Source organism: Orbicella faveolata, unplaced genomic scaffold (genome assembly GCF_042242905.1).
Source record: "Orbicella faveolata isolate gen_17 unplaced genomic scaffold, um_ofav_v1 contig_35, whole genome shotgun sequence".
NCBI classification, from domain to species: domain Eukaryota; kingdom Metazoa; phylum Cnidaria; class Anthozoa; order Scleractinia; family Merulinidae; genus Orbicella; species Orbicella faveolata.
Window position 1 is genome coordinate 2647501 of NW_028301564.1, and position 15096 is coordinate 2662596.

At 38.3% G+C, this 15096-nt stretch overlaps 2 protein-coding genes across 2 annotated transcripts in view; one reads left to right on the forward strand and one right to left on the reverse strand.

The window, feature by feature from the left end:
- Nucleotides 1-8355, reverse strand: part of LOC110048453 (translation factor GUF1 homolog, mitochondrial-like) — a 14985-nt gene extending 6630 nt beyond the window's left edge. The window contains exons 1-12 of the mRNA XM_089274249.1: nt 8047-8355; nt 7840-7906; nt 7065-7179; nt 6201-6352; nt 5454-5534; nt 5177-5254; nt 4003-4086; nt 3362-3426; nt 2288-2400; nt 1581-1671; nt 790-919; nt 90-199 (exon numbers count right to left, since the gene is read on the reverse strand). Coding sequence (XP_089130375.1) covers nt 90-199; nt 790-919; nt 1581-1671; nt 2288-2400; nt 3362-3426; nt 4003-4086; nt 5177-5254; nt 5454-5534; nt 6201-6352; nt 7065-7179; nt 7840-7906; nt 8047-8231 — 1271 coding nt within the window. The 5' untranslated portion in view covers nt 8232-8355. The remainder of the gene's footprint in view (nt 1-89; nt 200-789; nt 920-1580; nt 1672-2287; nt 2401-3361; nt 3427-4002; nt 4087-5176; nt 5255-5453; nt 5535-6200; nt 6353-7064; nt 7180-7839; nt 7907-8046) is intronic.
- A 52-nt stretch (nt 8356-8407) lies between these two features.
- Nucleotides 8408-14516, forward strand: LOC110048454 (protein Spindly-A-like). Its single transcript, XM_089274250.1, has 9 exons — nt 8408-8703; nt 8801-9323; nt 9761-9861; nt 9938-10048; nt 10182-10322; nt 10620-10729; nt 11987-12171; nt 12743-13239; nt 13675-14516. The coding sequence occupies exons 1-9, from the start codon at nt 8512-8514 to the stop codon at nt 13789-13791; spliced, it is 1977 nt and encodes a 658-aa protein (XP_089130376.1). The 5' UTR covers nt 8408-8511; the 3' UTR covers nt 13792-14516.
- Nucleotides 14517-15096: the final 580 nt, after the last annotated feature.

Sequence of the window (15096 nt, forward strand, 5' to 3'; positions counted from 1 at the left end):
AGTGTTTGCTGTGCAGGAATTGTCTTTGGAAATTGCCCAGCCCACTCTCAAAAAAAAAATATGGTCCATTTCTTAGGTAGGGTTCATACCAGCTGTCAGGGTTAACAGAAACACTGGAATCATTTAGCGTGAGCTTTTCAATAGCAGATCTTAAATAGAGATGCTCTGATTGGTCGACAGGGTACACGCCAGCAAACACCTGAAAATAGAAACAAAACCAGATTTCACTCGTTAGCTGAAAACACCAGTGATAGAGTCACCTCCTAAACAACAAGGACTCCTCAATCATTCAGTAACGGAAAGCACTGTCTCTCTATTATAGCACATGTAAGCAATAAAAAGTTGCCCAGCTATTTGGTTGCATGTGGGAGGTGCAGTGGCCTCATGGTTAGTGCGTGCAACTATGGATGGAACATTCCGGGTTCCAGCCCTGGCCAGGGACATTGTGTTGTGTTCTGGGCAAGACACTTTACTCTCACAATGCCTCCCTCCACCCAGGTGTATAAATGGGTACCAGCAAATTTAATGCCGGAGGGTAACCCTGCAATGGACTAGAATCTCATCCAGGGGGAAGAGGACATAATCCTGTTCACTTCATGTTACAGAAACTGGAGATAAGCACCGCCCTGATGGACCGTTCGGCTTGTATGCAGACTTTACCTTTTCTTTACCTGTTCGGGTGCACAGCATTAATGATTACAAATAAAATTTCTGTTACTGTTTTTGTGCACATACACATTTAACAAAATGACTTTGACAGTTGCCAATTGATTTAAATATTGTCCTCACCATAGGACTCATGGGTTTGAATCCCTTCAGGGGTTCCACAGGAGCATGAGGATGGAAGAAAGTGTCCCCGATCTGAGCATCTTTACTGTTCCTTATTCCACAGGCTACAAAGCCAACTTGGCCAGCAAATCTGATGATAATATGATTATAAATGAACAGCTAGAGTAACCTGATCATGTATACTAAAGGCATCCACGGTCAAGTGTTGATTGATACCCTCAGTCGATACCCCTGATCGACTCTTGATTGATACTTGATCGACAACTCAGTCAACACTTGATTGACATCTCAGTCGACAGTTGGTTGAGAGTCAATTAATTTTTGCAGACATGCCATTGAGTGTTGATCAATACATAAGAGTCAGTCAACACTCAGCTGACTATCCACAGACTGTCGATCAAGTGTGGATCGAGATGTTGATTGAGTGTCAGTTGCATGTTGACCGAGATGTCGATTGAGTGCTGATCAAGAGCATTGATCAACAGTTGACACATGATCTCTCATCTGAAAGTTTGTGTCTAAAATAACTCTACATACACAATTTTCTTTCCGCAGAATGAATGTGACTTTAAGAGTATTGGTACTACGCATGAATGTGATGCTAGTGCAACACAAACATCAAATTGTCCGAAATAGCTTGATGATATCCATCTGTACTGTGAAATGGCTTAAAAGAAATATGTTTCTTTCCCAAGAAACACAAACTTCTGGCCATTATGACTTAAAATACTAAAACTAAATTTTGCTACAATTAACAATTGACTAAAAACTAGTTATGATGTTGAACTTACAGTGCACCAGTGGAGACTTCTCCAGGGTGCATAATCCCAACATCCAACACCTCGTACTTCTGCTGAGTGTAAGCAGACATAACTTCATCTCCTGCAAGGAAAGGTGAAGAGATAGGTGTGAGCAAAACTGACTGAATAGTAATGTGAAATTTATAGGGCTTGCCATAAATGAATTTTCAAACTTGGCAAAAATTAAAGAAATTCTGCACAAGTTGGCTTGTTTGACTTAGAGCAGTTTAATAGCCTGTTTAGGCCTTCAGATCGTCATGGTCAGTAAGTGTGTAATAAGCCAGTCAGCCAGTCAGTTGGCATACCTGTCAGTCACACAGTCATGGTCAGACAGTGGGTCAGTAAGTTGGTCAGCCAGTCAGTCAGTCAGCCATTCTTGTCAGTCAAGCAGTCATGGATGGACAGTGAGTCAGAAAGCCAGCAAGTTCTAAGTCACTTGGCCAGTCCGTCAATTAGTCTGTTGGTCCAGCAGTCATCATGGTTGGTAATCAGTAAGTCAGGGAGTGAGTGAGTCAGCTTGTTGATCAGTTGGTCAGCAATTAACATGCCAGTGCAAATTGTTCTATCAGGTGCTAAACCATTAGTTATAATGACTACACATGATAAAAATCAATTACCAGGAACTTACAACTACATTATTGAACTAGCTAGTGATACTTCCAAAAGGAGATACCTAAATGCAGTCTGACCATGTTTACCTTTTTTCAGTGATCCATCCAAAATAGCAACAAGACAGATCACTCCTCTATAATGATCATACCAAGAGTCAAATAACAGGGCTTTCAGTGGTGCTCCAGGGTCACCCTGAGGGCTGAAAATCAAATTCATTATTTTTCTGCTTTTCACGTGAACCAGGTGAATGACCTCAAAGCACTCTGATTGACTGCACGAGCAGTTCCAATTTTTTTTTTTTATCTGAATGACGTCTTTTGATCTGAACCCCCTGTGGGCTGCCCAATTTAGTGCCATTTTTATAATCAAGTTAAATCAACAATTACATTATGAGCTTGATATTTCTATACACCCTTGTCATCTATCATGCATAGAAATTCAGAGTGAATAATCTAGTAATTGTTTTAGTATAAATCTACTATTTGTTCAAAACTTTATCTAAATCCTCTTCACAGACACTTCCAAGAAGCAACGATTCTGAAGTGGCCCCCAGTTTGTTAACAAGCACACACTGCTGGGCTACTCACTATCTATAACAGAATAGACTGTGAGTAGCATAGCCAATCAGAGAGCAGCATTTGTGATAGAATGCTAGTAGGTTTATACTTACATTCAACAGAAAAACAATTAAAATCATAACTACCAAGCTTGCAGCCCTTCATCTTTGTGACTTTGTTCGAAATAAGGGTCAATGCTCGAAAGGTCAGCTACACAAACTCATGATCACACTACCCTAAATGATTTATCTTTACCAATTAAAGTGGAAAATAGCCAAGTGTCTCACTTCCATGCCTGCCAACACAGCCCAATAATTTAAAAATAATAGTTCATTAAAGCAGAATAGCCACCTTGTGAAAATAAAACACTTATTTAACTTTACTTTTCAAAGAAAATGTGAACAATTACATAATATTTTGAATGTCAACATTATAGTTGATATATCAAAAACTATCTGTGGCAACACTCATTGACATCGTCAGTTTGTATTTCCACACCTTCTATTCTCATTCTTTTCCAAGCCTTTTCTCTATTAATGTAAAGGAAACTGAGAAGTGTTTCCTGTATCTTGAATACAATTTTTTTTTCATTCTTGTACTCACCCAGGAAGTTTCTCAACAATGGTTTTTAGGATATTTTCAACTCCACTACCTGTTTTTGCAGAGATCTACAGTCAAACAGTGAAAGAACAATAAAAATTATTCATTGACTTGAGACAGTGTACTGAATAAGATAAGCAAGAGGTCTCGCTGAGGTCAAATATTTACAAGTACAAAAAGGGTCAATATAGTCCTCAGTTAATAAGTAATGTAATACAGAGATGAAATGGTTAAATATTCCTATGATCAGGGACTGGAAAGACATCGTAAACTTCAGACATGTTATTCTGATTGAAAGCTGACTTGACATTTCCTGGTAGCTAACATTTTTAAAAATAAAAAAGAAGGTAAGAAAGCTGGTCGAATGAAGAAACACAAAAAGCAACTTGACCACTTGTTTTAAGTGTAAGTTAATTCTTTCAGGAAAGTAAGCCACAAAGCTCAAAAGAAACTTTCCAGAGTGGTCATGCAGGTTCATTGGGACAATGACTAAGTACTTGTTAGACTAGCAAAATTGTATACTTGTGGATTCTGATTGGTTGGTTCTACAGTGGTTACTGGTTCTCTGAACTAACTTAGTAATGTGCTAAGACCTGATTAAGTCTACATGCAAAAATACTTATTTGGCCATGCATTCAACTCACCCTTAAAATATCATTATTTTTGATATCAAACAGTTTTTCCATTTGGCTTGAAACACCATCAGGATCAGCACTCTTCAGGTCAATCTAAATTGAGCCAAAACAATTAGAATTCTCTAAATTCATGCACTAACTTAAACTAGTCACCCTGATATGATACGGTCAGAAAAACTGGAAAAACTCCTGGCAGTTAAATATCTCCAATCACTAAGAGGGTAATGGGACTAATACAGTACCGCTCAAAAGTAAGTTACCACCGTCTCGCGAGACGCATCTCGTTTCTTGCGAGACGCGTCTCGTTTCTCGCGAGATGAGTCTCGAGAGAAACGAGATGAGTCTTGAGAGAAACGAGACGAGTCTCGTTTCTCGCGAGTGCACTGGAAGTACCAATACTACGCATTCGTCGGTATTCGAAACCTGTTTTGTTAATAAGACGTCTGTATCGTATCGTATCGATTAGCGTTGTAGACACGATTTTCATTCTCATCAGCAATGCGTGTGTACCATGTGTTTATTATAAATTCTCAAGCGTCCAGTATTGTTTCATATACATCGGCCAAACCTTTTTTTATTCCAGTCAGACTTGCTTAACATTTAGTTTTTGTAAATACATTCACGATAAAAGTTGTGGAGTTTTGTCACCCAATCTACGTGTGGGAAGTTAAAGCAGCGATCGAGATCACCAAGTCAGAGGAAATGAACAGAGGCTAGCATTTCAAACTGCTTTGTACATGTATTTGCACAAATCATTGGTATAGATGGTATTTTTGCACAAAGTTTAAGGTACAGTACCAAGTCATAGACATCTGTATAAGAAATATCATGAACGTTATTTACTGGCTGGGAGGTCTGGTAGAGAAAAATTGTGACAGAGGTCTTGAAAATGCCCGCTGAGTCCACAGGCTGAGGGCAGCATTTTAAAGTCTGAGGTCATGGCTTTTCCCTATATGGACTGACCTAAGCCAGTAAATTACATATTAATTAAATTTTTATTTTTCCACTTTCAAATGAATTTTATCATTGTTGACCTTTTTCACACATACACTGAGTTTATGTTACCGTGAAAGTGGTCATAGATAGGGACCTCCAAACCGCTCTTAGACTAATAACCAATCAGATATACAGGATTCATTACCAAGCCTTCTTAGAAAAAAATAAATCAAAGTCACTGTCGTACCTTGTTCAGTACTGGTATGATGTGTAAATCCTTATCAAAGGCCAGAAAAAAGTTGGACACTGTCTGAGCTTGAACACCCTGCATAAAAAACATATGATCATAAAAAAAAAAATTATAAACTAAAGTAATGTTCAATGCATGGACTACCCTTAAAATGCAACTCCCAGAGTATATGTAAGTTCCTACGAATAATAACTTCACTCTATATTTAAGCTTCAGTTAAGTTCAATATAATTATTTAAAATGAATCTACAAAATGAAATGCCGATTTGTAAACCTGTGCTGAGTCGACGAGTAAAATAACACCCTGACAAGCAGCCAGGGACCTGGAAACTTCATAGCTAAAATCCACATGGCCCTAAAAATCAAGAAAATGCACTTTTAAGTACTTTTAACAGATCCCAAAAGATGTACAGTGGAATCCCAAGTTTTCAAATTGCCCAAGAGAACAGAAATTGGTTTAAAAAGTCAAGTCAAGAGTTTAGAACCATCAAGGGTAAATATTTTCTCCTAACTTAGAAAACATTTCCAAATATCAGGAGGTCTGAAAGAAATTAAGAATTCAGAAAATAGGAATTCCACTGGTGTATGGCGAGCCAGTCTGTTATTCAGGAAGTTAGTGTACAATCTGGATAAAAAAGTCCATAGTCCATAGGCTTGGGTAATAAATACACATATCACTGTATTTTACAAGAAACACAGGAGGGGTTGACACATACAACTGCCTGTCTTGAATTTATACATTAATTAATTAATTAATTAATTAATAGCAATGAAATATTGACTTTAATTTAATTAATTATTTTTCAGGTCTACTGGATTTTTACCTAAGTGACTGCTGCTTTCTTTAACAATGAGCATAAACTTGGCCTCTCAGTCTGTTTCTACTCTTCCCAATTGATGATAAAACAGCGATTTTTACACAAACTTTCAAGAATTCCCATTCACATTGTGCACTAACTCTTTGCCTAAAAATAAAATAATCTAATGGCCAAAAATAACATCATAACTGATTGACACTCACTGGTGTATCAATAAGGTTTAATAAATAAGTTTCTCCTTCATGATCATTATAAAACAGTGACGCAGTCTGTGCCTTGACTGTTATTCCTCTTTCCCTTTCCACTTGAAGTTTGTCAAGCACTTGCTTGTTGTCACTGTCTCTTGATATTGTACCTGAGTGGGAAAAAGAAAATATACATATCAAAAAATGACAAACAAGATCAGGGCCATCATTAAAGGGCATAACCCGTAACACCTGTTTACAGCTGAGTATGCTCTATGGGCCCTTGACGCTTCAGGTGAAATTGCTTTTTGTTGATACCATTCACCTATAAGGTAACAAGTTTGTTACAGGAGTGAAGATAAGGGCTACAGGTGAATCAAACTTTAATGACAGCCCGGATTAGATTAATAGAGATATAAGTGAAAAAGAATGCGAGCTGCAGTGCATTGTATATTCAGGAAGTAAGTAAAGCAATGGGTGTATTGTCTAACACTTTTTTCTGAACAATTTAAATATGTATAAGTCTCGAGCAATTAGGGAATGACATACATGTACATTGCAATTATAACAGCTGAAATGTGCATAAGAAATTTGACTGTCTTTTTTTTATTGCTTTTCTATGTAACAAAGTTCAGGCCTGCATAATTATTATTATCTAATGCATTGAAAAAGTCACATATCCTCTGCAATTGAAATATAAGTAAACAATGTGTAAAGCTTCTAAAAGATAAAGAAGTATATAAATTTTCTAAAAAAACACAGTAACAGACTGGAATTCATGAATTCAATATAAGTTCAAACTACTGCCCAAATGCTAATCCCAAAAACTATATATAGATGTTTGATTTCCATAGTTACAGTTTGTTCTAGAATGCAGTTTACCTGTCATTTCAAGCAGTCTATCAGCCAGGGTGCTTTTTCCATGGTCAATATGAGCAATGATACTGAAGTTTTTAATTCTTGACACAGGAAACTCTGACATGTCAATATTTGAGTCCTAGCACAATAAAAAACAAAATATTTTATTACAAAAAGTGTTAACACACTCAGACACAATGAACAAAAAACAACAAATGATGCTTTTCAGGCAATTTTGATTATGTTCGTAGAATAAAGTTAACATACTTTGAGACCTAAAATCCTGAGCAAAATGAGTTGGGACACTTGAGCTGGATCACGTATCTCCCATTCCACCTAATCAAATTATGCTGGTAAATGTCACAGTTTCTTTTCCAACGAAAAGAGACAAAATCACCTGATTATCGCCATTGTAAGTAGGGGGAGGGGAGACCTTGTTTGGTGTCTCAATTTTTTGACCAGGACTGTAGATAGCATATGGAAAATTTCTTGCAAGTTAATGATTGATTGTAAAAAATACTATATCTTCAAAAATATTAAGAGATAAGGTTAGTTAATAGAAAATAAGCATTGACCATGATTTGCTCTGTTATACGGCAGGTGAGGAAGAGATAAGAAAATTAAAGAGCTGTAAGGTCTAACATGACCTGCAGTCAAGTGTTCTCTCTACTTTTAGGCACCTTTGTAACATTATTGCATGCTTTATAACAACCAAAGCACTGGCTTTCTTTTCAGAACTTTTGAGACTAGTTAAAAAACACACAATAATGCTGACATCTATGTCAGCAGTCTTTTATACCTTTTTGGAAATTCCATGGCTTGTTGACTGAGTGCAGGGTCTCCAAAATCGATGAAATATGCTGCCACTATAAAACATAACATTAAAATGGCTCACAGTATGAAATGTTTCTAATGAAGTTTTTCAGCATACCTTTAGTATGAAATCAAAACCTTTTATATGCTCCGTCTACTAGAATACTGTTCAAAAATCATATCAAAAACTTACTTGTACATGTAGTTCTGAGGTATTTCACGTCGAAAGGCCTTGCTTGAAAAGTTGTACTCCGTTCTTCGCGTTCTTGCAGCAGAACAAGAGGACAGACATCTACCACCCTTTAAGCATGACGTCTTGACAAAAAGTTCGCTCGTAACAGCCCTTCTTTGCCTGCATAATTGCATTGGCATGTTCATACTTCACCGAAGCACTATCCTCTAATCTAATTGTTACATTTTAGCCTTCATAATCGCCTCAAAATAAATTGATACAGCGAAGTCGCCATCTTAGTCCGCCATCACCCGCCATATTTGTTTCGTTCAATTACCGCTGCCTAAGATTTGAGCCCGTGATAAGAGAATTACGCAATGTGATTGGTCAACTTCGCAAAATTAGCCAATCACAGGCTAGGTTCAGGCATTCTCAGTGCTTCCCAGCGAAATTTGAAATTGCTCGTAAACATTTTCTTTCTCCACCATGGATATCGAAAATGAAGTTTATTTTCTTAAAGAAGAAATAATCCGCTTGAAAGAGGAGAACGAAGGATTGCAGCAAGATAGAGAATTAGCAGGAGAGATTGGGAAAAACCTGCTTGAAAACAATCAAGAATTGGAGAAGAAACTTGAAGAAGTAAACAACAACTACATATCAACGTTAGGCAGTCTCGAGGTATGAACCTTTCATAGTTTTCGTATTTTCGGATTATAACCGCTAAGCTCATAAAAAAAGTATTCTAATTTACGGTTATCTCCTCTCTCATTTATAGGAACTCAAGCAAGATAATCATACCTTGCGATCTAGGCTAGAGATTGAAGTCCGAGCCAATTCAAACCATGTTCACGAATTGGAGGATTTGAAGGAGAAACTTCGAAAGGAATTTGAGGCAAACGAGAAATCTCAACAAATAAGTACAGAGAAAAAGATCAATGATCTGAGAAAGGAAATAGAATCTTTGCAAAATGATATAAGCAAGCACAGCCTGATCGAAATTCAACTGAACGAAAAGATCAAGAAGCAGGATGAGTTGCTTCAAAAAGCTCGCCAAAATAACGAAGAACTTCAACACAAGGGAAGATCACGGTTGGAGAGCGTCGAAGAGTATATACATCTTGCTGCAGAGCTGAAGGACGAGAGAGATTCTTTGACATTGGAGCTTGCTGACTGCAAAGATAACCAGGAGAGAATTTTATTCGACAGAAACTTGCTGAAGGAGAAAGTAGAACATCTGGAAGAAGAACTGCAAGAAAAGGCTCGGCAAGGAGAAACGTGGTTTAACTGTTTACAGGCAAGTGCTGAATTTATAGAATTGCTTCAAGTCGAATCTCTTTGTATTTCCGAAAGGAGGTTATGTGATGATCGTCGGAGGTGTTTTCGAGAAAAAAATAAACAGCAATAAACATTGGCGAACTCGGGAAGATCAAGAGACCTTTTTTTTACCTTGGGCAGTTTGTTGCCGTATTTCAGACCATGTGAATTCTTGCTTTCAAATTTTCAAATAGTCGCGTGTTATGATTGATTAATTTTTAGGTGGATAAAAGAACAATTCTCTAGAGAATATCACGTGGTCTGTAATGGCAAAACAAACCTCCCCAGCTAAAAAGGCCTATAGCTCCAAATCTTTTGTCCTTCAATTTGGAAGCGTTCCCAACTCCTCACCTGTTATGAAGGTGTAACTGAATAGTCCTATAACCAGATAACATTACATAAAAACAATTTCAACAGGAAGCTCGCCTTGAGGCAGGAGAATTGAAAGCTGAGTTGGAAAACCTAAAGGCCGACAATGCCAGGAGAAATTTTGGAAAACAAGGAAATTCTTTATTTGGAGAGGTATGTTGGATTTTTCGTCTCGTTTAGAGCATTTTTCTGCTTTCATTTTTAATGAGTGCTATCAAATTGTCCGCAGGTAGAAGACAAACGATTAGAACTTGAGAAAAAATATGTTAGCTTGCATGCAAGACATGAGGGTATGGTGAAAGTACACAACATGACAAAACAGCATCTGCAGAGGTTGAAGGTAAAAATAAAGTACTTATGTAGCAAAACGTCTGTTGTAGCGTTATTAAGAATGTTATTGCATGAGCTGATTTTTCGTCTCATTTATTAAACTCGCAGCAAAAAAGTACAAAACATTGTATTTTGTGTTGCAGAATCAAGTTGCTACTCTGTTGCAAGTCAAGAGTTGTCATGCCGACGCATCTCAGATTCAAAGGCTGACTCAGGCCTTAGTGCAGAAAGAAGGCGAAGTGAAAATGCTAAACACAAAAATATCAACTTTGGAAAAACAAAAGGTTACTCGTAAATATTATTAAAAGTAGTTATTATATGACAGAGAAAATTACTTCATTGTGATTGGCTGAAACCAGGCCGATCTATCGCTAACTAGAAGAAGACAATCCAAATAGCTGAAATCACAAATTAACTTATATCAGAAATTAACTGAGGTAAAAAATTAACTACAGCATTGCCAGTCAGGTAAAATCTGAATATTTTCTTCTTTGTTGATATTCTTAAATGCTTTCACCGTGTGCTTTTAGCGTTCAGCACCACGTCCTGAATTGTTTTGGGTTTGATTTGTTATTCCTCAGGAAGAGAGCAATATGAGCGGCCGTTTGCAGGAATTTCACGACGCTTTCTCGGAGTTTGGAGATAAAAAAGACTATGTGAACTTCCTTCAACTGCAGCTGGAGGATTCAAAGTAAGTTTATGTGAGATCGGTAGAAAAGCACAAGGTTGACAACCTAGGGTGACAACGGTTCACGGCCGTCTGGAGCCTCGTCCACTCTACGGCGTTTTCACTCTGAAAACGCATCAAATGTTTTCCGTCCTCACTACGCCGGAGAGATTTGAAAACGCGACAATCACCGGTCATTTTGGATTTGTTTATTTAGGAAACGCGGGCAGTGGCCCGATTCTATCAGCCAAATTATCTGAGTGACCCTCAAGCTTTGTTTGACCCACAAAAGATGCCATTCTAAAACAGACGTGCAAAAATGAGCTAAGATCGATTGTGATCGAATACGTTCACCTGTGAAGAGAAGTTAAAGATTTCTTGCAAGATGTGTCTCAATATTGTTTTTTTAAAACAAAGTACGCCCCGAAGGCGTTTTTATTCAATCCTTCGAATGCAACCTTAGATATCTTGATTGATAAAAACATTGGTGTTGTGTCCTGACCACCCTCCTATGAGTATGTGAGACGACGTGCATCCTTGGGCTTTCACATGGGAGTTCCCCCTCCCCGTGGGCGTTCGCGATGGTTGTAAAGAAGCTTCGGGTCTTCATTCGTGTCCTCAATTCTTCCTTTCTCTAAAACCTCCCATCTTCGAAAAACACGCGACAGCGGCGAACGTAAAGTTTGCAAAAACGAACGATCGTTCTTGTAAACTTTCGTTCTCACCGCTTTCGCGCGTTTGACTTCCTCTTGTCTGTCCCGGGGTCTCCGATGATGAAAAACGTCCGAGAATCATCTAGGTAAATCTGTGATTGGTTGTCGCTCGGTTTCTCAAACGACCAATCAGAAACGCCTTCACGTCAGGAATCTGGAACTGGGAGGAACTTAGCATAGCATGGCAATTTTTCTTGGACAATTCTGTCCAACGGGGAAAGGCGCAATGAGGATAACCCAATGTGAAGCACCAACCCGTGAGATAAGGCTAGACCACAACACCGGAACTACGTGTCCTACTCTTTGCGATAAGTATGTGGGTTCTTCAACGTCTCCTACTAACCATGTAACACTGAAGATGCAGGAGACGGGGCCTACAGTTTAAAGTCCTCATCCGAGAAGACTTGAACGTCTAACCATTTGCAAAAGTAATTACAAAGCCGGTCCGGGGCTCGAACCCTCGACCTCCCGCACAGCAGTCTGGCGCTCCACCAACTGATCTGATCTGGCGCTCTACGATCTTAGCGCGCATCCAGCCTAACTGTAAGCTTTTAAATGTGTTTTATAGGAAAAATATTGCGAAATTGAATAAAGAGCTGCAGACAAAGACATTACTTCAGTTGTCAGAGACTGACAGACTTCGTCACACGGAGCATCAGTTGCACATTTCAGAATCCAAAGTGGAGAAACTTAACAGTGAAAACATCAAGCTGAGGCTTAAAATTGAGGACTTACGGATTAAGATGCAAAGCCGTAAGTATCACATTAAAAAAATCTTACGTAATTTAGTTTTACCGCTCACTTCGCACTCTGCTTCACACTTACGCGCCCGGCCTAAGCGCTATCTTGTCGGCTTTCCATTTTCCTTCTGTTTCACATCCTTTACTTCATTATCGATACATAAAACGAAATTGACTTTATCGAGAGATTCGCTGCAATGTAAGGATGTCAAAGTCTTAAATTTCAGAAGATGTTACACATTAAAAAACTAAAAACCATGCATGTTCAGTTTTGCATCTTACACTTGACTGACGTTAAAGGAGTTTGAGCACTAATTTTGGAATGTTTAGCCTTAATTTTTTAAGTTCTTCATTTGTAATCTGTGTCAATCTTTTCCATCCTTAACAATTCTTGTTCCTTTATGGTTTATTATTATCTCTTTGGTGTTTCTCTATTTTAGTAAATGACTATTTTCAGGTTTCCTTCAATTTAAAGGTAGTTTTGTATGTGACCAAAACAACTCAAAATGCCTTGAGTGAGCTCTTTCAATAACCGAAGTTAATTTCCCCTTTCAACTTATTTTGAATAATCTTTCTTTTTGAAGATTCCCAGAAAAATGCTCAAGATGTTCCTCAAAATATTACCTCGTCCAGTCTGCGGAAGGCAAAATCTGCTACCGGGCTGATAGACACTAAAAGAACCAGTATTCAACAATCAGCGCCCAAGAAGGACGTCAAAGAAAACTTCACACCTAATGTGAAAGCTAAGATAGCAAAAATGGAGCCAACAAATGCGAAACCTCCACTGACCCCGGCAAAAGCAACTGAACAGTCGTCGTCCAACGGAGAACGAAGCACTGTTGTTTGTTCTGGAGTTGAATCTATGATTGCTGAAAATGCTCCCAGCTTCAACGCGTCACGAATATCGCCTTTGTCAAATAACGGTGTTGAAATTGAAGCCAAAATTGAAGAACAGTGCGAGAAGAAACCAAAAGTGCGCTTTGAAGCTGAGCCGCACCATATCGACTTATCAGAAACTCAGAATGTAAGAGAGAGTGCAGGTTCCCGTACCGAGCTTTCAAAAGAGAATTTGCAGCCCGAGGTAAGAAGCTGTGAATTATGTATAAAAAAATGTTCTCCGATCAGAAACGTGTTAATCAAACACTGGCTCGGTCATTTAACTATAAAGATTATCTTTATTTGGCTGATAGACCCCTAAATGTGGGAAAGAGGTACTTGTTAGCGGGATCTTTCTGTGTTTTATCGGTCATGTTAGCGTGGGTAAATATTTCTAAGGTCAAGCGCTCCCTCCCATCCAAAGTGAAAGAGAAATCGTTGAAGTCCAGTCGAAGAATTCCATTCTAATCACGTGCTCCAAAAGAGATCCGTGAAGTGTCATGATTGGTTATTTCAATTTTCACGTTCCATTGACGACCGATCATATTCAACACAGAATCTCTTTTCAATATGGCATTTTCGGTTCTGAATTCCTTCTTTTTCATGATTGTATTGTGATATCTTGTTTGTTACTTTGCAGGAAAGCTATTCTGAATGTGGAAATATTTCTACCCTGACTGTGAAAGGGCAGAAAAACGCTCCTGTGGTTATTAATGTGAAGAAAGGCGAGACTAAAAACCAATGTCCACAGCAGTAACTCGTCTTTAATTAAGGAATTTTATAGACATGGTAAACAATAGAAGTCTAAAAATCTTAGAAAATGTTTGGCCGGGAAAAAGAAAAAGAAAAAAAAAAATAGCCCAAGCGCGCAGTTTAGCTATGTTACTGCTCTAGAATGTCGAATTTCTTGCAAATTGAGCAACTCTTTTTGTTTAAATTGAAAAATAGAAGCTGGGCGAATTACAATACTCCACTTCCAACAGTATCTACGTGTTCTGCCTCTGATCTCACTTCCCTGGCAACGAAACTAGTGACGAAATTACCGGCGACATTTCTACCACAAACCGAAATGCAACCTGGAAAAGCAATTAGGTTACTCAAAAGTTGCAATGAGTTTTGTTTTTGTTTCGGTGTCACCTTTTGTTTGTAGGGAAAAAAGGGGGAAGACTTCAAGAACATTTTCTAGGAGACAAACCAAAATCACTTGTGACTTGCGCGCCTTGTCGTGCGCTTGGAATGAGCATTGCTCTGTTCACAGCGTTATTTTCGCTATTTCTGATAGGCCAGATGTTACAACTTTTCAATTCTTTGATAAAACTGTTCTGACCACAGACAACTGACTGACTGATAACTTCTCTGAAATAGCCACCGTTTTAGCCAAAAAAGGCAATTGTGCTTGTCGATAAAGCTAAACGGGTCAAATTTTGAAAATTTCCTAACGAATATCAAAAAATAGCGGTAATAAAACTCAATTTTCAAACAGCCTTGGTCTGCTTTTTATCCGTTATTAAACGGTTGTGGTGGTACCCTGCCTTGCGAAACTCCCTGTTAACACCAGCACCTGAGAGCCGTGTTGCTACGGCCACGATTATTGGTCCAGTGACGCTTAGTTCGCCATCGTCCTACTTTTAGAACCAGTTTATACGACCAAAGTTTCACGGGCAAAAGGTGGTTGTATTAGAAGGACTTTCACTGTATGTCAGGCAACGCCTAAGTTTCGGGTGGTTTGTGTAATGTGTGAGGGTCCAGCTTTTAAACTCAACTTCTCAAACTCATTAATAATTCATCAATTTTAAACAAAGAAAATCATTGCCGTGACGGTGTTTGGATATCTCATCTTAATTAGCATAATTTTTTTATGATTTTGTTTCCCCGTTTTCTCCTTAGTTTTAGTTTCGATTGAGAAGATATACCAAACATTTAAGACAGTGTTTAACCACATCTCCAAACACCTCGAAGTTCGTCAAAAATACTGCACTATATAACGCGTCCTATATTCAGTTCTCTTCTCGGTGTTTGGAAATGTGGTCAAACACGGTCTTTCGTGCTTGATATATTACTG